The 27,446-nt window shown below is 42.4% G+C and overlaps 2 protein-coding genes across 5 annotated transcripts; one reads left to right on the plus strand and one right to left on the minus strand.

The window, feature by feature from the left end:
- Positions 1-13,559, minus strand: LOC106579288 (BTB/POZ domain-containing protein KCTD5). Its single transcript, XM_045702504.1, has 6 exons — positions 13,209-13,559; positions 12,816-12,924; positions 12,569-12,660; positions 12,189-12,284; positions 11,867-11,992; positions 1-4,180 (listed from the first exon to the last, which is right to left on the minus strand). Exons 1-6 carry the CDS (start codon positions 13,557-13,559, stop codon positions 4,151-4,153), a joined length of 804 nt encoding a protein of 267 aa, XP_045558460.1. The 3' UTR covers positions 1-4,150.
- On the plus strand, positions 12,746-27,270 carry gcp2 (Gamma-tubulin complex component 2). Of its 4 annotated transcripts, none has more exons than XM_045701862.1 (18): positions 12,746-12,906; positions 14,686-14,843; positions 14,932-15,060; positions 15,169-15,345; positions 15,567-15,726; positions 16,712-16,919; positions 17,551-17,750; positions 18,748-18,937; positions 19,104-19,249; positions 19,433-19,613; positions 20,547-20,727; positions 22,488-22,660; positions 22,895-23,023; positions 23,131-23,251; positions 23,578-23,721; positions 23,934-24,062; positions 26,404-26,567; positions 26,839-27,270. In XM_045701862.1, the coding sequence occupies exons 1-18, from the start codon at positions 12,885-12,887 to the stop codon at positions 26,912-26,914; spliced, it is 2,688 nt and encodes an 895-aa protein (XP_045557818.1). In that variant the 5' UTR covers positions 12,746-12,884; the 3' UTR covers positions 26,915-27,270.
- The last annotated feature ends 176 nt before the right edge of the window (positions 27,271-27,446 follow it).

The following is a 27,446-nucleotide window of genomic DNA, read 5'->3' on the forward strand; positions in this document are numbered from 1 at the left end:
TAGGGGAAACACTTTATTTTTTTTGCAATGATCGTTTGTATCTAAGTACAAAGTTCAATATCAAAATTGGATGAAACAATCTGTAAGTATAAAAGGAAACAAAGAAATGTCAAAGGAGAAATTTGGGTTCACTGGAGTGAAAAAGAAGTGCTTCAAAGTGAATGCATACATCAACAACGAAAAAGTTCTGTCAGTGTAATTGTCATGGGATCAAAACAGACAGCATAAGTTGCCTTAAACATGCAATTCAAGAGAGAAAGCCAAATAAACATGTCTTGCCATTTTCCCAAAAGAAAAGTGCACTGCTGGCTTTACGTTCGTTCCACAAAATGAGTGCCTTTTGCGTCCCTTTGATATTTTAAGTGAAATTGTGCACCAACCAATATTGAATTGTAAATGCCTGTTATATTCAATGATGTGCCCTTTAATATAGACCACATGGAGAATTCAATATTTTTTAAAATATGAATAAAGACTTATTAAAGGGAAAAATTCTGCAATTTAACATGTCCCTCCATGCACCCTCTGACTTCCAGGAAGATTCAAGTTTTCACCATCATTGTAAAGCCTTAGTTATTTTGTTGCTTTGACAAATCAATTTCGGAAGATTATTATTTCATATGATTAGTGATTCATTTTAAGAAAAATACATTTGAAATTCAAGCCTGTTATGTAAACTGATCTCATTTTAATATGGTGAAACTATTCCTTTAAAAAAAAATGTTTTCAAAAGAAACATTGAACATCAAATAGTGAAATCAGTGTAAAATGAGGTCAGCTGTTTCTACTCTGCATTTCCTGGTGTTTTGTTGTGGAAAACGGAGTTGGTTGAGCATAACACGTCAAACCTGTTACCCATAGATACACGGGTTAGAAAAGTTTTAACAATTATGGTTTATGTGAAGCTTGCATTCCAATTGCCCCTCCCTGTTGCACACAAGTTTCAATTTCCCCTGTCACAAGTGGAGTTATGGCTGATTTAAGATGAAATCATCAACCCTGTTACTTTATTTGGCACTTAATATAGGCATTTTTTTTTTAAGATGAGAAAACGGGCTCTTTATGACAGAATGTAAAAATGAGGTGAAATCAAATGTTATTGTTTCACCAAGTTACACATCTCAAAAGGCACCGACTTGGTGGAAGGACCCTTTTACTGAGATAAAATCACAACTACAACCACCGTCCTGTTCTCTGCCTCTCAGCTGGTTGTGGGGTAAACTTACAAGGCCGACTGCACCTACACACATTTATGACAGGAAAGAAAACAAAGGAATGCAGCGACAAACTAACAGGCAAAAGGTTCAGGAGCTAAGGTACAGGGGTCAATAAGGGGTGGGGGGCTTGGTTAAAAAGTATTGGCACAAAAGAAAAGGAGTTAAGCCTGATAATCTGCACTGTACGTAAACAAACAGGACCTAGTCATGACGGCAGAATAGACTCGGTCAAGGTCTATTCCAGGAGTTTTCCTCTCACTGACTAATAACGGGAGATCGAACCAACAGAGGAACCACGCCACACGGGTCCCTCGGGGGCCTCGTAGCTTTTCGTTTCCAATGCGAGAGGAGCCTCATAAGCCAGAGGGGGGGCAACAACTGTGCACAACACAGGTCAAAAGGCACAACACTGGACACAGAGAGACAAAGGGAAAGAGAATAACCCCCGGGGGCTTTGAAAAAGGCCCAAAGAGGAGAAAAAGAGCCTCTATCAGACAGTCAGTCATTCTTCCAGCAGCACAGTCTGTGCGCTACTGCAGTTTTGTCCCAGTTTAGTAGTAGAATTGCACAACATACACTCCAAGAGGAAAAACAAAAAGTCACAACAAAAACAGTCAGGGAGCATAACAACAGCACAGGTAATTATTTTGGGGTGTGGTTTTTAAGTTGAACGCATTCTTACACATGCCGATATAACATAATTGCACCAAATATTCATTATACACAGGAAAAGGTGGTGTACAGATTATGTGACGCCCGTGAAATAAAAAGGATGTGATATTGGTCACCGATGGGGTACTTTTTTAAGTACACAGTCAAATCGACAGAATGTAGTACAAATGGGGTAATACCAGGATTTACTCCTGGGGCAATGATATGCGTATAAGAGAAGTATACTCCAGACAAGCTTGTACCCATCACTGTTGGTTGGCACAGAGAGATGTAACACTTGTTGAGAAACAAAAGTATAACTTCCTTATTTTCCCTCAACGTTACAAGTCAAAAAGCTGAAATGTCCCATCCATGCAGCAATTTCAGTACCCAATGTTCCTGTGGGTATACTGACTCTATAACAATTCCAGAGTATGTATGTCAAATATTCATTTCGGCATACTCTAAAATTACTAAACAGTGCATACTGCAAAATGTAAAGCAAAGCTGTTAACTGAACATACGCCAAGGTGTGTAGCAGGCAAATGCACAGTGAGTGATAATTGGCATGAAAATGAAACAAGGCTAGGCAGATTACAGATGATCACAGGTCCAACAGGCACACTGTACTGGACACATGCCATCTCTTCATTTCAAATAAAAGCTTTTCAGTAACCCGTCTCTTATCTCTGATTACAATTTGAAGAAATGCAAGGAGAACATAATAGAGCTGCGCGAATTAAGGATCGTTTGAACGGGTTATAAGGAACAGAAAATCTACTTAGAAGTTGTGTCATTGAAAAACTCTGGGTCGCTGATCATATCTTCAATCATTGACGTATAGCAGAGAGGCACTGCATACACAAACTTACACCTTTGTCATTGGGGGAAACACCAAGAGGAGTGATATGTCTTCCCCGAATGGAATAAAACACACCATACTACACAAATATGACAAAAATCTATCATTTGCATTCATTTTTTCCATATAATTTCATTATATATAGATTTATATTCTTCACATGCCTGACAATTGTGTACATGTGTGTGGTTTAGTCTTTTAAGTTGTGTGTTTTCTTTTGCACTGAAACATCCCTAGCACGGCTGCAAAAGAAAAAGATGTGCCCTCCTGGTGACAAAGGACTTTGACCTGAGCCAAAAAGAAAATGGATGCTCAGTGTGATGGATGCTCAGCACTGCAGTGAAAGTCCCTGATGAACCACGGTGGGGTGGAGCCTCTGTTAGACAAGGGTCTGTTCCTCCCCATTATCTTCTAGTTTTATAATGCAAGAGTTTCTGTGAGAGCAGGACTGACTGCACAAGTGACCAAAAGAGACGCTGTAGTACAGGGGTATTCAAATCTTACCCTACAAGGTCCGTACTACTGCTGGTTTTCTGTTCTACCTGATCATTAAAAAATTAAAATAAAAAATAAATAAATAAAATAAAAATCGCACCCACCTCGTGTCCCAGATTTAAATCTGTCCCTGATTAGAGGGGAAGAATGGGGGGGGGAGCAGAGGAACTGGCTTTGAGGTCCAGATTTGAATTTGAGGGCTGTAGAAGATTCTGGTGGCTTCACTGTCCTTAGCCCCACCTCTCCGCCTTCAGCCTCCCAAGTGACTATGAACTGTCTTGGAGCTCCAGCTGTGGAGATGGAAGGACTAGGATTGGAGGTCAGAGGGTGGGCCATGTTGCTAACAGTATCATCTCACCCCATAGGTGGATATTCAGGGTTGTAGGTGGGACAGGTCACAGTCAGTAGATTTTTTGTTTTCCTTTTTTTTGTCCTTTGAAAGTTCTGAGGAGATTATCACAGATTTCCGCCACGTCGACATAGCCGGACAGACAAGGAAAGGGCTCCCCACTAACTGTGTGATCACCTGAATGAGGAAGGTGACAATGATTTAGCTCTGTGTGGAGGTACTATGGACAAGATGGGGATTATGATCAGGGGCAAAACCTGAATCTTCAAAAGCCAACTTATGACAACAGGTATTGCATTTAATAATACTCTATTGCCATCTCTTCAGAATCCCTCAAAACGTTCATGAATATAACTGAGAATAAGAAATGACGATGGGGTTATGTTGCAGCACTGTAGGGGAGGGGGGATGGGAACCCCCCACTGTGGAAAGGCACACCCAGAGGAGGGGGAGGTGAAGGGGGCGTGGGGTTGGAGGTGGAACAGGTGAAGGTTTGGACCATGGCTGAGGTGGTGCAGGAGACATCAGGAAATGTCACATGAGCTGAGCAGGGTGAGCTCAGGCCTGGGAGTCTCATCACATCCGTGAACCTCTCTCTTGGAGGATCTGTAAGGAGAGAAAATGCGTCTGTCTCGATCAGGGATCATCAACTAGATTCATCCGCGGGCTGATTCTTTCTTGAGAGGATGGTCAGGGGGCCGGCTCATGAATACAAATAAGTTGTTGACAGCAAATTGATCGCAAGAAGTCCAAACATATCTAATATTTAAATAAAACAATCATTTCAAACCTTGCTTACATTTGTATACGATCACATCTCTCTCTCTTATGCGTGGGAATACTTGGAACAGCTTTCCCAAATTAGAATCACTTGGAGCTGAGTTGCTGGTGTTTTTACAGTCTTTTATGTTCAACCATTCAACAACAACAAAAACATGTTTGATCTCTGAGAAATTAAGCTAATTGATTGCACCCAAATTGTCCATTTTAAATTTATAGGATGCATATAAAATTAAATATAGTACCTAACATCCGATTTAAACCAAATATTTTTCCTTCATTGAGGTAGACATGAGGAATCCAAGAAAATGGTGTAAAGCCACCCACGGACCCCCCATACACCTCACACCAATCTGACCCCAACAATGAGTATACAGTATCAGTTTGACAAGTAGTATGGAGCTGCAGCTCTGAGTATTGTTTGTTCATCTTGTGTAATGCATTCTTAGTGAATATGGTGATATTTTTGTACCATGTTCTGAGAAATGAGACATTGAAGTTGTTGGGTTTATGCCCCATCCTACATCCTGATATGACCAGGTTCTGACCACTAGATGGTGGTGTTCCTCCTATTAGGCGATTTTTTTTTTTTAAGAATCTCTCCCTCCCCATTGTTAAAGAGATAGTTCACCCAAATTACATATTGGATATCTTACCCTGTAAAAGTTTATGAACCAGGTATGAAAGCAACTCATGTTTTGGTTTTGTTTACCTAGAAAAAAAATAGAAATCAAACCAAAATGTATTGGTTGCGTACACAGTTTAGCAGGTGTTGTAGTAGGTGAAGCGAAATGCTTATATTACTAGCAACTAACAATGCAGTAAAATGTCAAACAAGTACAAATAATAATAATAAAATAATAAAATAAATAAATAAATAAATAAATATATATATATATATAAAAAAGTTTGGACACACCTACTCATTCAAGGGTTATTCTTTATATTGTAGAAAAATAGTGAAGACATCAAAACTATGAAATAACAGATATGGAATCACGTAGTAAACAAAAAAAGTATTAAACAAACCCAAAAATGTTTTAGAATTGAGATTCTTCAAAGTAGCCACACTTTGCCTTGATGACAGCTTTGCACACTCTTGTCATTCTCTCAACCAGCTTCATGAGGTAGTCACCTGGAATACATTTCAATTAACAGGTGTGCCTTGTTAAAAGTTCATTTGTGGAATTTCTTTCCTTCTTAATGTGTTTGAGACAATCAGTTGTGTTGTGACAAGGTAGGGTTGGTATACAGAAGATACAGTGCCTTGCAAAAGTATTCATCCCCCTTGGCGTTTTTCATATTTTGTTGCATTACAACCTGTAATTTAAATGGATTTTTATTTGGATTTCATGTAATGGTCATACACAAAATAGGCCAAATTGCTGAAGTGAAATGAAGTGAAACTGGCTCTCATGAAGACCGCCACAGCAAAGGAAGACCTAGAGTTACCTCTGCTGCAGAAGATAAGTTCATTCATCCTGTACTCCCTGTTCACCCAAGACTGCGTGGCCATGTACGCCTCCAACTCAATCATCAAGTTTGCAGATGACACAACAGTAGTGGGCTTGATTATCAACAACGACAAGACAGCCTACAGGGAGAAGTTGAGGGCAGGTGTGGTGTCAGGAAAACAACCTCTCACTCAACGTCAACAAAACAAAGGAGATGATCGTAGACTTCAGGAAACAGCAGAGGGAGCACCCCCTATCCACTTCGAAGGGACAGCAGTGGAGAAGGTGGACAGCTTTAAGTTCCTCGGAGTACACATTACAGACAAACTGAAATGGTCCACCCACACAGACAGTGTGGTGAAGAAGGCGCAACAGCGCCTCTTCAACCTCAGGAGGCTGAAGAAATGTGGCTTGTCACCTAAAACCCTGACAAACCTTTACAGATGCACAATAGAGAGCATCCTGTCAGGCTGTATCCCAGCCTGGTACGGCAACTACACCGCCCACAACCACAAGGCTCTCCAGAGGGTAGTGAGGTCTGCACAACGCATCACTGGGGGAAAACTACCTGCCCTCCATGACACCTACAGCACCCGATGTCACAGGAAGGCCAAAAAGATCATCAAGGACATCAACCACCTGAGCCACTGCCTGTTCACACTGCTACCATCCAGAAGGCGAGGTCAGTACAGGTGCATCAAAGCTGGGACCGAGAGACTGAAAAACAGCTTCTATCTCAAGGCCATCAGACTGCTAAACAGCATTCACTAACTCAGAGAGGCTGCTGCCTACATTGAGACCCAATCACTGGCCACTTTAATAAATGGATCACTAGTCACTTTATACAATGCACTCTAAATAATGCCTACATATCTTACATTACTCATATCACATGTATATACTGTATTTTATACCATCTATTGCACCATATACTTACATGTACATATTCTCATTCACCCCTTTAGATTTGTGTGTATTAGGTAGTTGTTGGGAAATTGTTAGATTACTTGTTAGATATTACTGTTAGATATTATTGTTAGATATTACTGCACTGTCGGAACTAGAAGCACAAGCATTTCGCTACACTCGCATTAACATCTGCTAACCATGGGTATGTGACAAATAAAATGTTATTTGATTCGATTTTTAGAGTTACCAGCCTCAGAAATTGCAACCCAAATAAATGCTTCACAGAGTTCAAGTAACAGACACATCTCAACATGAACTGTTCAGAGGAGACTGCGTGAATCAGGCCTTCATGGTCGAGTCGCTGCAAAGAAACCACTACTAAAGGACACCAATAAGAAGAGACTTGCTTGGGCCAAGAAACACAAGCAATGGACATTAGACCAGTGGAAACCTGTCCTTTGGTCTGATGAGCCCAAATTTGAGATTTTTGTTTCCAACCGCGTCTCTTTGTGAGACGCAGAGTAGGTGAACGGATGATCTCCGCATGTGTGGTTCCCACCGTGAAGCATGGAGGAGGTGGGATGGTGTGATGGTGCTTTGCTGGTGACACTGTCAGTGATTTATTTAGAATTCAAGGCACACTTAACCAGCATGGTTACCACAGCATTCTGCAGTGATACGCCATCCCATCTGGTTTGCGCTTAGTGGGACTATCATTTGTTTTTCAACAAGACAATGACCCAACACACCTCAGGGCTGTTTAAGGGCTATTTGACCAAGAAGGAGGGGGATGGAGTGGTGCATCAGATGACCTGGCCTCCACAATCACCTGACCTCAACACAATTGAGATAGTTTGGGATGAGTTGGACCGCAGAGTGAAGGAAAAGCAACCAACAAGTGCTCAACATAAATGGGAACTCCTTCAAGACTGTTGGAAAAGCATTCCTTATGAAGCTGGTTGAGAGAATGCCAAGAGTGTGCAAAGCTGTCATCTAGGCAAAGGGTGGCTACTTTGAAGAATCTCAAATATAAAATATATTTTGATTTGTTTAACACTTTTTTGGTTACTACATGATTCCATATGTGTTATTTCATAGTTGTGATGTCTTCACTATTATTCTACGATGTAGAAAATAGTACAAATAAAGAAAAACCCTTGAATGAGTAGGTGTGTCCAAATGTTTGACTGATACTGTACATTGAAGTATTATCTGCAGTTGTGTCACTATGACTGTGAACACGCCCTGAAAGCACTGAATGGGCTGAAGCAGAATCTGTGTGTTTAAACACCTCATGAATGCTTGTGTTACCGAATGCAAACTACAAGTGTAATGGCTGTGCTCAGTGCAATGGCACTTACAAATGTAGATCCTTCAAACAGGGAAACAGATCCTAATCAAAAGATGTTATCAGGGGCTCCACTAGTGAAGATATAGTTTGGATGTCTTCATTATTATTCTACACTGTAGAAAATAGTAAAAATTAAGAAAAAGTCTTGAATGAGTAGGTGTGTTGAAACTTTTGACTGGTACTGTATATATACACAAAAGTATGTGGACATCCCTTCAAATTAGTGGATTCGGCTATTTCATCCACACCCGTTGTAAACAGGTGTATAAAATCGAGCACACAACCATGCAATCTCCATAGACAAACATTGGAAGTAAAATGGCCTTACTGAAGAGCTCAGTGACTTTCAATGTGGCACTGTCATAGGATGCCACCTTTCCAACACATCAGTTCATGAAATTTCTGCCCTGCTAGAGTTGCCCCGGTCAATTGTAAGTGCTGTTATTGTGAAGTGGAAATGTCTAGGAGCAACAACGGCTCAGCCGTGAAGTGGTAGGCCAACAAGCTCACAGAATGGGACTGCCGAGTGCTGAAGCAAGTAGAATGTAAAAATCATCTGTCCTCGGTTGCAACACTCAATATCGAGTTCCAACCTGCAACGTCTGCACAATAACTGTTCATCTGGAGCTTCATGAAATGGGTTTCCATGGCCAAGCAGCCGCACACAATCCTTAAATCACCATGCGCAATGCCAAGCAACAGCTGGAGTGGGGTAAAGCTCGCCGCTATTAGACTCTGGAGCAGTGGAAATGCGTTCTCTGGAGTGATGAATCACGCTTCACCATCTGGCAGTCTGACAGACGAATCTGGGTTTGGCAGATGCCAGGAGAACGCTACCTGCTTGAATGCATAGTGCCAACTGTAAAGTTTGGTGGCGGAGGAATAATGGTTTGGGCTAGGCCCTTTAGTTCCAGTGAAGGGAAATCTTAATGCTACAGCATACAATGCCGATCTAGACGATTGTTATTTTTTTCAGTTTTACCCCTTTTTCTCCCCAATTTCGTGGTATCCAAGTGGTAGTTACAGTCTCGTCGCTGCAACTCCTGTACGGACTCGGGAGATGTGAAGGTAGAGAGCCGTGTGTCCTCTGAAACACAACCCAGCCAAGCCGCACTGCTTCTTGACACAACGCCCGCTTAACCCAGAAGCACCAATGTGTCGGAGGAAACACCGTACACCTGGCGACCGTGTCAGCGTGCACTGCGCCCGGCCTACCACAGGAGTCGCTGGAGCGCGATGGGACAATAACATCCCTGCTGGCCAAACCCTCCACTAATCCAGACGACGCTGGGCCAATTGTGCCCCCTTCCCATGGGTCTCTCGGTCGCGGCCAGCTGCAACAGAGCCTGGACTTGAACCAGGATCTCTAATGGCACAGCGATCACTGCGTCACTCGGGAGGCCCATCCTAGACGATTCTGTGCTTCCAAATTTGTGGCAATAGTTTGGGGAAGCCCTTTCCTGTTTCAGCATGACAATGCCCCCATGCACAAAGTGAGGTCCAGACAAAAATGGATTGTTGAGATCAGTATGGAAGAACTTGACTGGCCTGCACAGAGCCCTGACCTCAACCCCATCGAACACCTTTGGGATGAATTGGAACACCAACTGAGAGCCAGGCCTAATCGCCCAACATCAGTACCCGACCACACTAATGCTCGTGGCTGAATGGAAGCAAGTCCCTGCAGCAATGTTCCAACATATAGTGGAAAACCCTCCCAGAAGAGTGGAGGCTGTTATAGCAGCAGAAGAGGGGCCAACTCCATATTAATGCCCATGATTTTGGAATGAGAATGAAATTGGAATGAAAAGTATGCGGACAAGCAGGTGTCCACATACTTTTGGTCATGTGGTGTATATATAAAATAAATAACAAATCGAGAACGGCGGGACAAATCCAATTAACAACCCAAACAGCATTGTAGTAGTAATCAAAATGCAATCTATACATATGTATACCGGGAGAATTTACACAAGATATACTAAGAATGATATGCATTGCAGTAGATATATTAGAGTGAGCTATCTCAAGAATCCAGTATATAAACATGCGGGGTGTATAAACAGTGTAAATAAAATACAATTTACAGTAGTAGAAATATTAGAATGAGCTATGTTGGGGATACAGTATTTAAATACACAGTGTTGTTGGGTTCTGAGAATATGAAATATACTTATTCATGTCACTGAAGGAGAGAGGGTAATGTATAACGTTTACATTATGTCAGGATATGTTATTGTTAGCCATCAGGGATCTTATGGGAGGAGAAGAGACACAGTCTGGTACCAGTCACCATAACAGCCGTGAGTTGGGGAGGAGTGAGCACTTTGGGGCAGAGGTCAGGTCAGATTAAGTGAGGAAGAACAGATATCACTAAGGTTCTGTCTAGCAACAGAAATGCATTGGGTTAAATATCAGTGCTTGTGTGAATATGTCGTCGTCTAATGCAGCTGTATTGATCCTCTGGGAAGAATAAACTTGGTTTGAGCTTTCATAGTGTCCGGTGAGTCTTTACTCTGAAAATTAGAACCTAACAGTGTGAAACAGGAAGAGTCCAGTGGTTCAATGTCTCTATAACATGTGACAGCAGCATTGGCTCTCTGTGTGTCTGTGTGTGTCTGTGTGTGTGCTTATATGTGTCTATTGTGTGAGTGAGTGAGTGAGTGAGTGAGTGTGAATCACCTGCAAACCAAAGCATAGGTTGCTGTCATACCTGATCCATAGACTGCTTACAGGGTAAGAAAACCAATTTCTAATTTTGTAATTTGGGTGAACTATCCCTTTAACAATAACCTAATAGCAGGAACAGCACCATCTAGTGTTCAGAACCTCCTAATATCATGATGTAAGATGGGACATAAACAACTTATAATACACATTGCTCTGAACAGGGGAAAGAAACATCAACAAATTCACTGAAAATACATTATATAGGAAGAAGAAACAATACTCCGAGCCGCAGCGTCATACTACTTGTCAAACAGAGAACTGATACTGTAGTATATACTTGTTGGGGTGGGATTGGCATGGGATGTGGGTGGTCTGTGGATGGCTTTTGACAACTGTTGGATTCCTCATGTCTTACTCATTGTTAGAAAAAAGTTTGGTCCAAATTAGATATTAGGTACTATCATTAATTTAATATTATATCAATCTTATCAATAAAAATGTGCCAATTTCGGTGCAATTCCTCCGATATCAAATTATATTTCAACAAAATAATGTTTCTGCAATGCTTATCTTATCTGTTTCTAATTACAGAAACGATTTCAGAACAATCTCTGAGATGATCGGTGTCGTGGCTTTCTGAAATGACATCGAACGACCCTACACAGATTTTTCCGTCACTGATCATTCGGGAAAAATCCAGATTTCGCAGGTGTTTGCATTTTTCGAATTTTAGGAAGGGGAGCGGACATTTGGCCCATAGACTTGCCCACAACTTGCAGAGAGAGGGGGACACAGCTACTGCTCTGCTTCTGCTCCTCTTTCTAGTATCTTTTTCGAACTCGATTGAGCATCTGATGTAATTAAGCAATATTTTAGCTCTGGGTTTCCAAGATTAGGCACTGGCTGATCTCATGACCTTATTCAGTGCCTATCATTCCCATTAATTTAGGGTTGAATGAAACAGTGAAGCTTAATCTATACAACCGATGACGTGGGACGAGGCCTCATCTATACGTTACACAATTTTTGAAGTTTTTGATGCCTGACAAACTTTGATGTTACACGTGAGAATCTTCTGACTTCATGCCTAACACATGACTCACAGACACTCTCAGAAGCTGATCTCACCTTGGCCTTCTCAGTGGGCTCGATGACAATGCCATTAGTGGAGTTGTTGAGCTCCCGGGAAACCACACACAGGAATTCAGCCTGGTCCTCGTTGCCATAATTATAGGACGAGCCGATGCTTATGAGCTGTGAGGGGAGATGGGAAAGGGTGAGCGAGATTGTAAATTACCTTAAAAGTCAACTTCACATGAAATTTTAGGCATATTTTGAAATTTCACAAGAACATTTTAAGGCACTGGAAAAAGGTATGGACATGACCAGATTTACCACCAATGACCTATGGATTTAAAGACAAGTGTGACATGAGGACTACTAGGCCCACCTGCTCAAACTTCCAGCCGTCTGACATGGTGGACACCATCTGGGTGAGCTCCTCCTCCTGGCACTGCAGCACCCGGTACACATGTTTCACTGGGCCCTGAGAGAAAAACAGATACTACAATAAAAGCCCCTGTTTCCACACAGTGACATGTGTCTACCAGAGCACATTAGGGTTAATTGGCCGGGTAGGTGTTTTGCTTTGGAACAGTGAGTGGTGTGTGTGAGTGTGCCAGTATACACATAAACACTGACTTGTAAACACATTCATCCTCTGAAATGTTAGTGTTTGGTTTAGCATGTGTTATTTCACAGCATCAATGCCATCATCCATCCCAGACTAAGGCCTTTTCCATTCATCCTGCCTGCGTTTCCCTGGCATACCTGAGATGTCCTGTTCTCGTTGTCCCGTATCCTGTCTTTTACCAGTCTCACCAATGACGCAATATTGTAGAACTCCGCCTCCTCAAGGACACCTGAGACAGCCAACCAATAGTTTAGTCGCATGATACTAATAAGGAAAGGGCCTGTATCACACATCTGCAGAATCCCATTGCTTCTAAATAAAAGCATGGTGTGTGATAGGGATTGTATTTGACAATTTGGGGAACTATTATTTAGACAGTCTTACCTTCTTCTGCTAGGTTCTTGTCCATGATCAGTTTCCCATGCCGCAGGTAATTCAGAATGGGGCCAAAGTATGTGGGATCTCTGTCAATCAGGTAAGCACCTGTCTCATCCTAAGATATTTATAAAAGTTTGGAAAAAAAGCCCATTGCATGCCTGCCATTTTAGTGTCAGAAATGTTTTTCTGGTGCTTCTTCACATGCAGATCAAATCATGCATTACTGTCAAATGGCTGAGCAGCAGACTGAGTGTTACAATTTTCGAACATTTTAGCTGAAGGTATTTGGGTATAATATCATGCATGATCATCACAGTGGCAACGCATTATGAATGCTAGACTGATGCACCTTGATTAATGATAGAACGGTATGCCACACATTATGGTAGATTATGTTACCTTATCAGAGTCCAAATCCGGATCTTCTTGACACAATCGGTACAGGAACGATTTGGTGTCCCTGCACAATGTCTGTTTGGTTGTGACAAAATAGGTTCCACCAACATTGAGGCGAACCCAGCGGGATCCGGGTTTCTCTGCTGGCTCTGACGGGGAACTGGGGTTGCTCTTCACTGAGAACCCAAACACTACTCTGCTAGTACTCGATACCCCGGGACTGGTGGGCAAGCTGCTCCGTGGCAGAACCATGAGACTGGACGATGCCAGCCGAACAGAGCCTCGGACATCACGGTGCTCGGTTTGTTCTATAGTGCTAGTACCACTCTGCTCCACAACGTGCAATTCAGCCATATTTCCTTCGACAAAAACAATCACACTGCAGGGTAACAATAATTCCTACCGATTTGTAAACACAACGGGGCTCTTTTTCTCCAACAAGGTGGCTGACATTAGGGCGTTGCTACACACATTCGTTCATGTCCATGCCTCACAAGACCTCTAAACAAGACATCTATATTTCTTAGTTTAAATATACGATATTTTTAAGCAACATCGCTTGCAATGTTTTCCTAAAACAAATGGGCCATTCTTGTTTATTCAAACGTTAATCAGAAGAGGGCAATTCTTCCGGGTTGGAACGTCATTACTGTATACTTCCGCTGTGTCGTTTTCCCCCTCCAAAGTAAGAGTTCATTGATTAAATACAAGTGTTATTTTCAGTCATACTATAGTTAGTATTTAAAATTAAAAATGTGTTCTCTGTTGATGTTGTAAATCTCCTTATATTAAGCACTTTTTAAAATTATTTGAATCTAAAAACATTTATTATGAAAGTCTGTGTTGCCAGACAGTTGGCGGTAACTGCTTGTTAGTCAACAGAGGCTTCAGGTAATGTGCTATCAATTTTTCATGTTTTTTTATCATCCTTTACTTGCTAAGTGTTTCCAGATAATCCATTTCAAGATTCCGTTTATATAGCTAACCAGGTAGATACAATATTCGTTAGCAAGCTCTATTTGCAGACCCTACTCTAGTAGTTTAGCTAGCGTGCTTGCTCAAAGTGGCTGGCTAGTTAGTTAGCTATCTAGCTCGACCGAATTGGGTCAATATGAAGACCATCAAGCTAGCTTCATAACTAGCTAGTTAAGGAAATAGTTTAATAATGTTCTCGGGGAAAAGGCTAACTAGCTAGCAAGCTATGTGGTCTAGCCAGCTCAATTCGTTATACTGAAGCCAGAAAGGGCAGCCACTAGAATCTAAAGCATCATCAGTTGTGTCCTTATGTAGCCAGAGAAGCTGCAACATCAGTACGAGGGTGGAGGGGAGGGACATATTGATAGATAGCAATCAGCCACATTCATTTATAAATTTGCATGCTTTACTTTTAACTGCCATTATTAAACTGATACGCTAACTGTTAGAGTTGAACTTGACAGAGGATTGATTATTTAGTTATTAACCTTTCTCATTTCAACAGCCTTAGCCATGAGTGAGTTTCGGATACATCATGACGTCAACGAGCTGCTCAGTCAGCTTCACGTGCGAGGAGGTGATGGAGCAGAAGTGTATATTGATTTACTGCAGAAGAACAGGACGCCGTATGTCACCACAACAGTGTCTGCACACAGTGCAAAGGTGATTGACGGGGAAATTATTGGCACATTTTGTAAAGGTTTATGCTCTTTCTACCAATATCCTTGACTAATTCAACTTTCATTCTCAGGTCAAAATAGTAGAGTGTTCCAAGACGCCAGAGGACTTCCTAAGGAAATATGATGAGCTCAAGTCAAAAAATGTCCGCAACCTGGACCCACTGGTCTACCTTCTATCAAAGCTTAGCGAGGACAAAGAGGTAATCATTTTGCATATGTTACTCAGAGGCTGACAATTCCTACACTGTTTAATTTACAGTACAGTATTATGTCCTAATAACAATGTGTTGTGTGTTAATATTTTTCAGACGCTCCAATGTCTGCAACAGAATGCCAAAGAAAGGTCTGAAGCATCTGGTAATGTGACATCAAGTACAAGCACAACCTTTGCTATCCCTCAAACCAGCACCAAGATGTCAATGCAGGAACTGGAAGAGCTGCGCAAGAAGCTGGGAAACGTCACTGCCAGCTCCAACGTGCCCCAGGTGTGTACTCGCATAATTTTAAAGGTTACTTATAATTAGGGACAGGATATTTTCTGGCCCTTTTTATAGTCTGTTACATAGTTGTAAACTAGGGTCTGGAGTCAGAAAAGACTCCTGGCCCGCCGCGTATGACTACTTCAAGTGGGCCCGACCAAATAGTTTTCAAAAGGCTAGAGTTGAATACATCTGTAAGTTCTTCTACTTGTCCTCCATCTTTACAGTCGGCTGAAGTCACACGAAAGATGCTGAGGGACAGACACAACAAAAAGAACCCCACTCAGCCCAACCCAGTGTTTCCAAACTGGGTGTATGACCGGCCTGCTCTGATTGGGGACTTCATCACCGGTGCCACACCAGCAGGAGACCCAGCAGTGGCCGTTGGTATGAATGTTCTTCATATGTCTCACTTTGACACATTTTGATAGATTTCATGAAGTTTGTGCATACAGTGTTTTCAGAAAGTATTCATACCCCTTGACCTATTCCTCATTTTGTTTTTACAGCCTGAATTCTAAATTGATAATATTTATTATTTTTCTCACATATCTACACGCAATACCCCATAATGACAAAGTGAAACATGTTTTTAGAAATGTTTGCTAATTTATTGAAAATTAAATACAGACCTATCAAATTCACATAAGTATTCACACCCCTGAGTCAATACATGTTAGAATCACCTTTGGCAGCGATTACAGCTGCGAGTCTTTCTGGGTAAGTCTCTAAGAGCTTTGCACACTTGGATTGTACAATATTTGCACATTTTATTATTTTACAAATTATTCAAGCTCTGCCAAATTGTTTATTGATCATTGCTAGACAACCATTTTCATGTCTTGCCATAGATTTTAAAGCAGATTTAAGTCAAAACTCGGGAACATTCACTGTCTTCTTGGTAAGCAACTCCAGCTTCTCACTCGCCTGTGGAACTTACAGATAATTCTATGTGAGGTACAGAGATGAGGTAGTCATTAAAAAATCATGTTAAACACAATTATTGCACACAGTGAGCCCATGCAACTTATTATATGACTTGTTTTAAGCCATTTTTACTCCTAAACTTATTTAGGCTTGCCATAACAAAGGGGTTGAATACTTATTGACTCAAGACATTTCAGCTATTTGTTTTTAATACATTTGTAACAATTTCTAAAAACAACATTCTACTTTGACATTATGGGGTATTGTGTGTAGGCCAGTGACACAACATCTCTATTTAATCCATTTTAAATTCAGGCTGCAAGATAACAAAATGTGGAAAAGGTCAAGGGGTGTGAATACTTTCTGAAGGCAGTGACTGCTCATTTTTATGTACAGTATGCAATAACAAAATGTACCTCAAATCTCTTTGGTGTTTTATGATCAGGTACAATGCCCCTGCCAGCCCAGGAGCAGGCTTTGGTTGATGATCTGTTGTTTGTGCTGATCGGTGTGGATGGCAGAGACATCACAGCCCAGCCTGTCCTCGGGAGGCAGAACCGCTCCTTTATTGTTGACCCCAGCCTTGACATGTCCATCAAGGAGCTGGTCAATAGGATACTACCAGTCGCCTCATACTACTCTACTATAACACGGTGAGTGAACTTTAACAAGGAAATATACACTGAGTGTACAAAACATTAAGGCCTTTCCTAATATTGAATTACACCCCCCTTTTGCCCTCGGAACAGCCTCAATTCGTCAGGGCATGGACTCTACAAGGTGTTGAAAGCGTTCCACAGGGATGCTGGCCCATGTTGACTAATGCTTCCCACAGTTGTGTCAAGTTGGCTGGATGTCCTTTGGGTGGTGGACCATTATTGATACACACGGGAAACTGTTGAGCGTGAAAAACCCAGCAATGTTGCAGTTCTTGACACAAACTGGTGTCCCTGGAACCTACTACCACCCTCTCAAGGCTTAAAAATCCTTCTTTAACCTGTCTCCTCCCCTTCACCTACACTGATTGAAGTGGATTTAACAAGTGACATCAATAAGGGATCATAGCTTTCACCTGGATTCACCTGGTCAGTCTATGTCATGGAAAGAGCCGGTGTTCCTAATAATTTTTTACACTCAGTCTAGATACTTAACTTTGTTTTGTTTCTGCGGGACTCAAGTTGTGATCCTTACACCATCTGGAGATGTATCATTTGGCTTGCGTTGACAAACAATTTGTTTGTGTTTTGTCTGGTATAACAGTTTGGCTGTGTTTATGTCTGGCAGCTTCACTGAGGAGAAGTCATCCTTTGAGTACGGCCAGGTGAACCACGCCCTGACGGCGGCCATGAGGACCCTGATGAAGGAGTACCTGATCCTGGTGACCCAGCTGGAGCACCTCCACAGGCAGGGCATGCTCTCCCTGCAGAAGCTCTGGTTCTACATCCAGCCTACCATGAGGACCATGGAGATCCTAGCCTCCATTGGTAAAGATGTCATGATCATACAATAAATCATATATATATATATATATAAACAGAGTTGCACCCGCCCCCTTTGCCTTCAGAACAGACTCAATTTGTCGGGGCATGAACTCTACAAGGTGTCAGAAGCGTTCCACAGGGATGCTGGTCTGTGTTGACTCCAATGCTTACTACAGTTTTGTCAAGTTGGCAGAATGTCCTTTGGCTGGTGGACCATTCTTGATACACAGGGGAAACTGTTGAGCATGAAAAGCCCAGCAGCATTGTAGTTCTTGACAAACCAGGTGCACCTGGCACCTACAACCATACCCCATTCAAAGGCACTCTGAATGGCACACATACACAATCCATGTCTCAAGACTTAAAAATCCTTCTTCAGCTGTCTCCTCACCTTCATCTACACTGATTTGAAGTGGATTTAACAAGTGACGTCAACACAGGATCATAGCTTTCACTTGGATTCACCTGATCAGTCGGTGTCATGAAAAGAGCAGGGGTTCTTAATGTTTTATACACTCAGTGTATGATCCTTATGCATCATATATACAGTACCAGTCAAAAGTTTGGACACGCCTACTCAAGGGTTTTTCTTTACTTTTCCTATTTTCAGCATAATAGTGACGACATCAAAACTATTAAATAACACATTTGGAATCATGTAGTAACCAAAAAAGTGTTAAACAAATCAAAATAGATTTTAGATTCTTCAAAGTAGCTACCCTTTGCCTTGATGACAGCTTTGCACATGCTTGGCATTCTCTCAACCAGCTTCATGAGGTAGTCACCTGGAATGCATGTCAATTAACAGGTGTGCCTTGTTAAAAGTTAATTTGTGGAATTTCTTGATTCCATATACACACACTCATATTCTGGTTGGTTGGTAGCTATATCTGCATTGCACTTTTGGACATTCAATTGTATTATTGCTTTTTAGATAGATCTGTCAGAGGTGTTATGACGGTATTGATAATCAGTGGGTTGCATGTTCTGTTTCGCAAAGCCTCCTCGGTGGACAAAGGAGACTGCATGGGTGGGTCGACGTTGAGCCTCCTTCACGATCGTACCTTCAACTACACTGGAGACAGTCAAGCCCAGGAACTGTGCCTCTACCTCACGAAAGCAGCTAGTGTGCCTTACTTTGAGATACTGGAGAAATGGATCTATAGAGGCATCATCAAGGACCCTTACAGGTATCGTGTTTTTTTTTCGTGCAACTAATTTCTCACATTTCTTACATTTAATCAAAAGGGTACTTTTCTATTATGTCACAGACTTGGACATGAATTATGGCAATTTAGATTTTCACACAAGTAGTTAGTTTTGTCCATGTTTTTGTGATATATTTGACCTTCATAGTGAATTCATGGTTGAAGAGCACGAGCTACAGAAAGAGAAGATCCAGGAGGACTACAACGATAAGTATTGGGATCAGCGGTACACAATCGTACAGCACAGAATTCCATCCTTTCTTCAGAAAATGGCAGACAAAATTTTAAGTACAGGTAAGACGCATCATACTGTTCGCATCAGATTTGTTCAGGTCACCCTTTTAGTGCATCCTGACCATGGCCAGTGCAATTCACAGTGTTTCTTATAGTGTAGAAAGCAAGGAGTATCAAGGTCCTGATCATTTGTTGTGGAGTTTTTGTCTGTTTTTTCCTTCTTCTTCTCATCCTGTTCTATAGGGAAGTACCTCAACGTGGTGAGAGAGTGTGGCCGGGACGTGACTTGTCCCGATGCTAAGGAAATCCTCTACACTCTCAAGGAGAGAGCCTACGTGGAGCAGATAGAAAAATCATACTACTACGCCAGTAAGGTCCTTCTAGACTTTCTGATGGAGGAGAAGGAGCTGGTCGCACGCCTTAGGTAAACAACAACAATACAACTATAAATAGATCATTCAAGTTTGATAGGGTATTTCTAATTTGTTATGTTCAAATTAAATTGATTTTTATCACATGCAACAATACAGTTCAAGAAATGGAGTTAAGAAAATATTTACTAAATAAAGTAAAGTAAACACAAGTAAATGACATAACAATAACAAGGTTATATACAGGGGGTACCGGTACTGAGTCAATGTGCGGGGGTACATGTTAGTCAAGGTCATTTGTAAAGTGACTATACATAGCTAATAGACAGCGAGTAGCAGCAGTATTAAAAACAAAGGGGAGCATCAATGTAAATAGTCTGGGTGGCCATTTGATTAATTGTTCGGCAATCTTATGGCTTGGAGGTATAAGCTGTTAGGGAGCCTTTTGGTCCTAGACTTGGTGCTCCGGTACCGCTTCCCGTGCGGTAGCAGAGAGAACAGTCTATGACTTGGGTGACTGGAGTCTGACAATTTCTTTTGTCCTTCCTCTGTCACCGCCTAGTATATAGGTCCTGGATGTCAGGTAGATTGGCCCCAGTGATGTACTGGGCCTTACGGTCAGATGCCGAGCAGTTGCCAAACCAGGCGGTGATGCAACTGGTCAGGATGCTTTTCGATGGTGCAGCTGTAGAACTTTTTGAAGATCTGGGGACCCATGCCAAATCTTTTCAGTCTCCTAAAGGGGAAAAGGTTTTGTCATGCCCTCGTCACAACTGTCGTGGTGTGTTTGGACCATGATAGTTCGTTGGTGATGTGGACACCAACGAACTTGAAACTCTCGACCTGCTCCACTACAGCCCCGTCGATGTTAATGGGGGCCTGTTCAGCCCTCCTTTTCCTGTAGTCCACGATCAGCTCCTTAGTCTTGCTCACATTGAGGGAGAGGTTGTTGTTCAGTTGTATGCTAAGAGATGTATTCTTCCTAGGTCAATCAAGCACTACTTCTTAATGGACAAGGGAGATTTCTTTGTCCATTTCATGGATCTGACGGAAGAGGAGCTGAAAAAGCCAGTGGATGACATTGTTCCTCCCAGACTGGAGGCCTTGCTAGAGCTGGCTCTGAGGATGAGTACTGCTAACACAGACCCATTCAAAGATGACCTGAAGGTAATTATAAACCGTGGTTTTATTTATTTTAAATGTAACCTTTATTTAACTAGGCAAGTCGGTTAAGAAGACGTTCTTATTTACAATGACGGCCTTCACCGGCCAAACCCGGACGACGCTGGGCCAATTGTGTGCCGCCCTATGGGACTCCCAATCACAGCCGGTTGTGATACAGCCTGGATTCGAACCAGGGTGTCTGTAGTGGTGCCTCACTGAGATGCAGTGCCTTAGACTGCTGTATCCAGGCACTCCGCATTGCGTCGTGGCTAAGAAAAGCTCTTAGCCGTGGTATGTTGGCCATATATCAAACCCCTCTGACCTTCTTGATTAAATATCCTAGACGTGCACCAGTCTGGAATTTATGCTAAATTGATAACAGCAGCACCATCTAGTGGTTACCTTATTCATTCAGTTTCAGTTTTAGAAATGGGTTTAGTTCAATCATCATGACCTAAATACATACTGTACACGGTATGATGCATGCATTATGATGAATAGGCTCGTGTAACCTTCCCAAAATAAGTCTGAGCATATTAACGTTTGCTTACAGCAGCTGGGGGCACTATTGACTACTTTGAGGTGAATCTAAAGTCATTTATTATCTTGTTATTCAAATGGTGCATCCATTGCTGTTTGCTGCACTCTAGCACAGTAATATAAAATTGCTGAGGGGCAGAATCACAGTTGTATAGCAGGGATGGGCAACTTTGATGGAGGTGGGGGCCACCAAAAATCTGAACTCCTCATGAGGGGCCGCAGTGGCTCATGGGTCTGCGTACCCACATCCATAACCACACATGCACTCAGAGCCGGCCCTGGCCTTTTGGGTGCCGTAAAGCTTTAGAGTACATTTTCTGCAATTCTACACATTTTGCCATAGAGTGGAGAGAAATGTTTTTAATATGATATCTGAGCAAAGTGGGAGACAACAACACCTCCGCCACGTTGATCTTCAACAGGGGCCCCACAGGGGTGCGTGCTCAGCCCCCTCCTGTACTCCCTGTTCACCCATGACTGCCCGGACACCCACATCTCCAAATGAACCATCAAGTTCACTGACGACACAACAGTGGTAAGCCTGATTACCAACAGCGACGAGACCGCCTACAGTGAGGAGGTGAGAGTCCTGGTAGAGTGGTGCCAGGATCCACATCGACGGACCGCAGTGGAGAGGGTCATAAGCTTCAAGTTCCTCAGCGTGCACATCACTGACAACCTGAAATGGTCCCTTCACACAGACCGTGTGGTGAAGAAGGCGCAACAGCGCCTCTTAAACCTCAGGAAGCTGAAGAAATTCGGCTTTGCCCCCGAAGACCCTCACAAACTTCTACAGATGCACCATTGAGAGCATCCTGTCAGGCTGTATCACCGCCTGGTACCGCAATTGGACCGTCCACAACCGCAGGGCTCTCCGGAGGGTGGTTCCGTCAGCCCAACTCATCACCGGGGGCACACTGCCTGCCCTCCAGGACATCTACAGCCCCCGGTGTCACAGGAAGACCAAGAAGATCATCAAGGACCTCAGCCACCCGAGCCACGGCCTGTTCACCCCGCAAATTGTTCACCCTGTTCACTGCCTTAATTTTGCTGGACCCAAGGATAGGGATCCATAATATATATTGTTTTTGGGAAAGGGGAAATTGCGATCTATAGGATATACATATAAAAGACTTAAGTTTAACAACTGGTATGTAATGTGACTGTTTTGGGAGGGGCGTCACACTGAACTCTTCCACTGACCCTCTGGTCCTGTTTCCCAGATTGACCTGATGCCACATGACGTGATCACCCAACTGCTGCGGGTGCTGGCCATCGAGACCAAGCAGGAGAAGGCCATCATCAATGCCGACCCCACCGAGGTGGCCCTCAGCGGCCTGGAGGCCTTCTCCTTCGACTACATCGTCAAGTGGCCGCTGTCACTCATCATCAACAGGTCGGTACACTGGGCCTATATCCAAGGCCAGGTCTTCTGACCTCGTTATGACTTCCTGGTTAAATAAAGGCTAAAAAAAGCTCACTTGAAAATGGGAGTAAAATAAAAAATATATACTTTTCTACCCTAATGTAGCTTTTCTCAATCTATTGAGACCCTCCCACCCAGGGACCGGGCATGCTAAATGCCAATACTATAACCATGTGTTCTGATTCCGAGTTTGTATTTTTCTAGGAAAGCGCTTACGAGATACCAGATGCTATTTCGCCACATTTTTTACTGCAAACATGTCGAGAGGCTGTTGTGCAACGTGTGGATCAGCAACAAAACAGCCAAGCAGTACGCCTTGCACAGGGCCAAGTGGTGAGTTGACGAAACTTCTTCACTTGACTTCCTTGTTTGTTCCTCTTAGTGCCAACTTCCTAATAGCAAGATCTAATATGAGCTATCTGGTTTCCTCCTCCCTGAAGGTTTGCAGCAGCGTTTGCCCTGAGGCAGCGCATGCTGAACTTTGTCCAGAACATCCAGTACTACATGATGTTTGAAGTCATGGAGCCCACCTGGCATATCATGGAGAACAACCTGAAATCTGTGAGTGGAACGGAACCAAGGCTGCTCCCCACCTTGATAGCATTCAGTGCTATCATGTATCAGCCTATAGCTACTTGTGGCGTAATTGTTCTGTGCCTAGTGTAGTAGATTGGCATCCATTACAAATGTCAGCCACAAGCCTTTACTTTGCTTTGACCTAAGATTGTTGCGGTCAAACGTTTTTTTCCAGTCCCCATTTTCAATATTACATTAATTTAAAATGCTCCTAATAACTGCATGCTGCAGTTTAGTGCACACTGTCATAACCATGCCAAGCCCTGCATTGACCAGGAATGCCCTAATATAGTCCATGTTGTCTCTCTCAGGCCTCCAACATAGACGACGTGCTGTGTCATCACACCAGCTTCCTGGACAACTGCCTGAAGGACTGCATGCTGACCAACCCAGAGCTGCTCAAGATCTTCTCCAAGCTCATGTCCGTGTGTGTCATGTTCACCAACTGCATGCAGGTTAGTGGATGTGGAACTACAACAACTTGGAATGTCAAGGCAGCTTGTTGTAGCTTACACGTAATGGTATTGTATTTCAATTAAATACAAATACATGCAACTCATGCACATTAGAAGTATTGTGATATGTAGCCTAATACCCCCCCCAGTGTGACTATACAGTGTCTCTCACTGCTGATCCTTATTAAATGTGTGTCTGTTTCCTGGTGTAGCGCTTCACCCAGAGCATGAAGCTGGACCGGGAGATGAACCGTCTGTCTCTGGAGCACGGCACCATGGAGGGTCCTCCCACCCAAAGCGAACGCACCGTGGAGCAAGAGAAGAAGAGGCTCACCTCCAAGGTAACTACACACATACTCACTCATCTGCAGCAGATACTCACTACTATAAACAACTTGAAGCATGGCTTTCAAAGGTAAAAACATCCAAGTATGACATGGGTTTTACATGGGTATGTTACATAGAACAACAACCAAATACAAGAGTATCGTAATGATGTCAATGGACGTTTGTATTCTGTCTCAAGTACGATCTATCAAATATAACATGACTGTATCCCAATCAGAAAATGTCTTTACCTACAGTAGAAGTCGGAAGTTTACATACACTTAGGTTGGAGTCATTACAACTCCACAAATGTCTTGTTAACAAACTATAGTTTAGGCAAGTCGGTTAGGACATCTACTTTGTGCATGACACAAGTAATTTTTGCAACAATTGTTTACAGACAGATTATTTCACTTATAATTTACTGTATCACAATTCCAGTGGGTCAGAAGTTTACATACACTAAGTTGACTGTGCCTTTAAACAGCTTGGAAAATTCCAGAAAATGTCATGGCTTTAGAAGCTTCTGATAGGCTAATTGACATCATTTGAGTCAACTGGAGGTGTACCCTTGGATGTATTTCAAGGCCTACCTTCAAACTCAGTGCCTCTTTGCTTGACATCATGGGAAAATCAAAAGAAATCAGCTAAAACCTCAGAAAAAAACTTGTAGACCTCCACAAGTCTGGTTCATCCTTGGGAGCAATTTCCAAACGCCTGAAGGTACCACGTTCATCTGTACAAACAATAGTACGTAAGTATAAACACCAAGAGACCACGCAGCCGTTATAAAGCTCAGGAAGGAGACGCGTTCTGTCTCCTAGAGCAAATCAATCCCAGAACAACAGCAAAGGACCTTGTGAAGATGCTGGAGGAAACGGGTACAAAAGTATCTATATCCACAGTAAAATGAGTCCTATATCGACATAACCTGAAAGGCTCCAAAACCGCCATAAAAAAATCCAGGCTACGGTTTGCAACTGCACATGGGGACAAAGATCGTACTTTTTGGAGAAGTGTCCTCTGGTCTGATGAAACAAAAATAGAACTGTTTGGCCATAATGACCATCGTTATGTTTGGAGGAAAAAGGGGGAGGCTTGCAAATTTTGCAAATTGTATTTGTCACATACACATGGTTAGCAGATGTTAATGTAAGTGTAACGAAATGCTTGTGCTTCTAGTTCCGACCGTACAGTAATATCTAACAAGTAACAATTTCACAACTACCTTATACACACAAGTGTAAAGGAATGAATAAGAATATGTACATATAAATATATGGATGAGCAGTGGCCGACCGGCATAGGCAAGATGCAGTAGATGGTATAGAGTACAGTATATACATATGAGATGAGCAATGTAGGGTATGTAAACATTATTTAAAGTGACTAGTGATACATTTATTGCATCCAATTTTTAAAGTGGCTAGAGATTTGAGTCAGTATGTTGGCAGCAGCCACTCAATGTTAGTGATGGCTGTTTAACAGTCTGATGGTCTTGAGATAGAAGCTGTTTTTCAGTCTCTTGGTCCCAGCTTTGATGCACCTGTACTGACCTCGCCTTCTGGATGATAGCGGGGTGAACAGGCAGTGGCTCAGATGGTTGTTGTCCTTGATGATCTTTTTGGCCTTCCTGTGACATCGGGTGGTGAAGGTGTTCAACCGTGAAGCACAGGGGTGGCAGCATCATGTTGTGGGGGTGCTTTGCTGCAGGAGGGACTGATGCATTTCACAAAATAAATGGCATCATGAGGGAGGAAAATGATGTGGATATATTGAAGCAACATCTCAAGACCTCGGTCAGGAAGTTAAAGCTTGGTCACAAATGGGTTTTCCAAATGGACAATGACCCCAAGCATACTTCCAAAGTTGTGGCAAAATGGCTTAAGGACAACAAAGTCAAGGTATTGGAGTGGACATCATCACAAAGCCCAGACCTCAACCCTATAGAAAAGGAGGCCTACAAACCTGACTCGGTTACACCAGCTCTGTCAGGAGGAATAGGCCAAAATTCACCCAACTGATTGTGGAAAGCTTGTGGAAGGCTACCCGAACCGTTTGACCCAAGTTAAACAATTTAAAGGCAATGCTACCAAATACTAATTGAGTGTATATAAACTTCTGACCCACTGGGAATGTGGTGAAAGAAATAAAAGCTGAAATAAATCATTCTCTCTACTATTATTCTGACATTTCACATTCTTAAAATAAAGTGGTGATCCTAACTGACCTAAGACAGGGAATTTTTACTAGGATTAAATGCCAGGAATTGTGAAAAACTGAGTTTAAATGTATTTGGCTAAGGTGTATGTAAACTTCCGACTTCAACTGTATGTCGTTGTTCCCCGTCGTCAGTTCCTAGCGGAGCACATGGATGCCCTGCAGTCAGACTCGTGCTTCGAAGCCACCATCAGCAAGTTTGACAGCAACTTCAGCACACTGCTCCTGGACCTGCTGGACAAGCTCAGCGTCTACAGCACCAACGACTGTGAGCACAGCATGATTAACATCATCTACCGGTGAGTCTACTACTGCACAGGTCTATCTCTGGTACTGGAGAGATACTGGCTACGCATGCTTTTGTTGCTACCCAGCACCCACACACCTGATTCAACTGATTAAGGTCCAGACTGAACACTGTGAGAAGTTGGTTATTGGAAATGGGTGTGTTAGTGCCGGGTTGGAACGAAAACCTGCATACTCTGCAGCTCTCCAGGACCGGAGTGGGAAACTCCTGGTCTATAGATAGTTACAATCCTAGTAAAAACTGCTTTGAATTTGATTCCATAGGTTGGATTTCAACGGGTTCTACACAGAGCGCCTTGAGAGGATGGCTATAGAGAGAAGTCAGAAGGCTTCTGCATAGCATTGTCAAAGTGCGCTTGATGGTAACCCAAGTAATATGTATTTATTTCTCCTACTCCTGCCCATATTATAAAAACCACCTTCAAACATGACATTTCTCCCCCAGACATTTCTCCACGTATCAAACATAAAACGGTTTAGTGTTTGATTCAAGAAACTATCACCATATATATTGATGTGTTTTGAAACCGGCTCTATGGTGTTTCCCCCTTTAAGAGGGGCATAGGATTAAATAACCATGAACTGTATGCATTTCTCAGAAGAAGTAAAAGAACCTGGACCTCTATAGGGGTAACTTATTTTTTATCTCATGTTTTTTTTTTTTTTTCCTGTGTACAATAAAAAATATTAACTGTCCCCAAGCATTCTCTTTGTCATCTTTGCTTACAGAATTAAAAAACACCTAGGACAGTAAACAGTAGGGGGGAATGGGTGCCAAAGGGTTAGTTGAGACACCCCTTGTTTCTTGGAAACCATACACAAAATGTATAATGTGACCAAATATTTAGGAAGAGGTCATAATTTCATGGAGT

This window comes from Salmo salar, chromosome ssa19 (genome assembly GCF_905237065.1).
Source record: "Salmo salar chromosome ssa19, Ssal_v3.1, whole genome shotgun sequence".
NCBI classification, from domain to species: domain Eukaryota; kingdom Metazoa; phylum Chordata; class Actinopteri; order Salmoniformes; family Salmonidae; genus Salmo; species Salmo salar.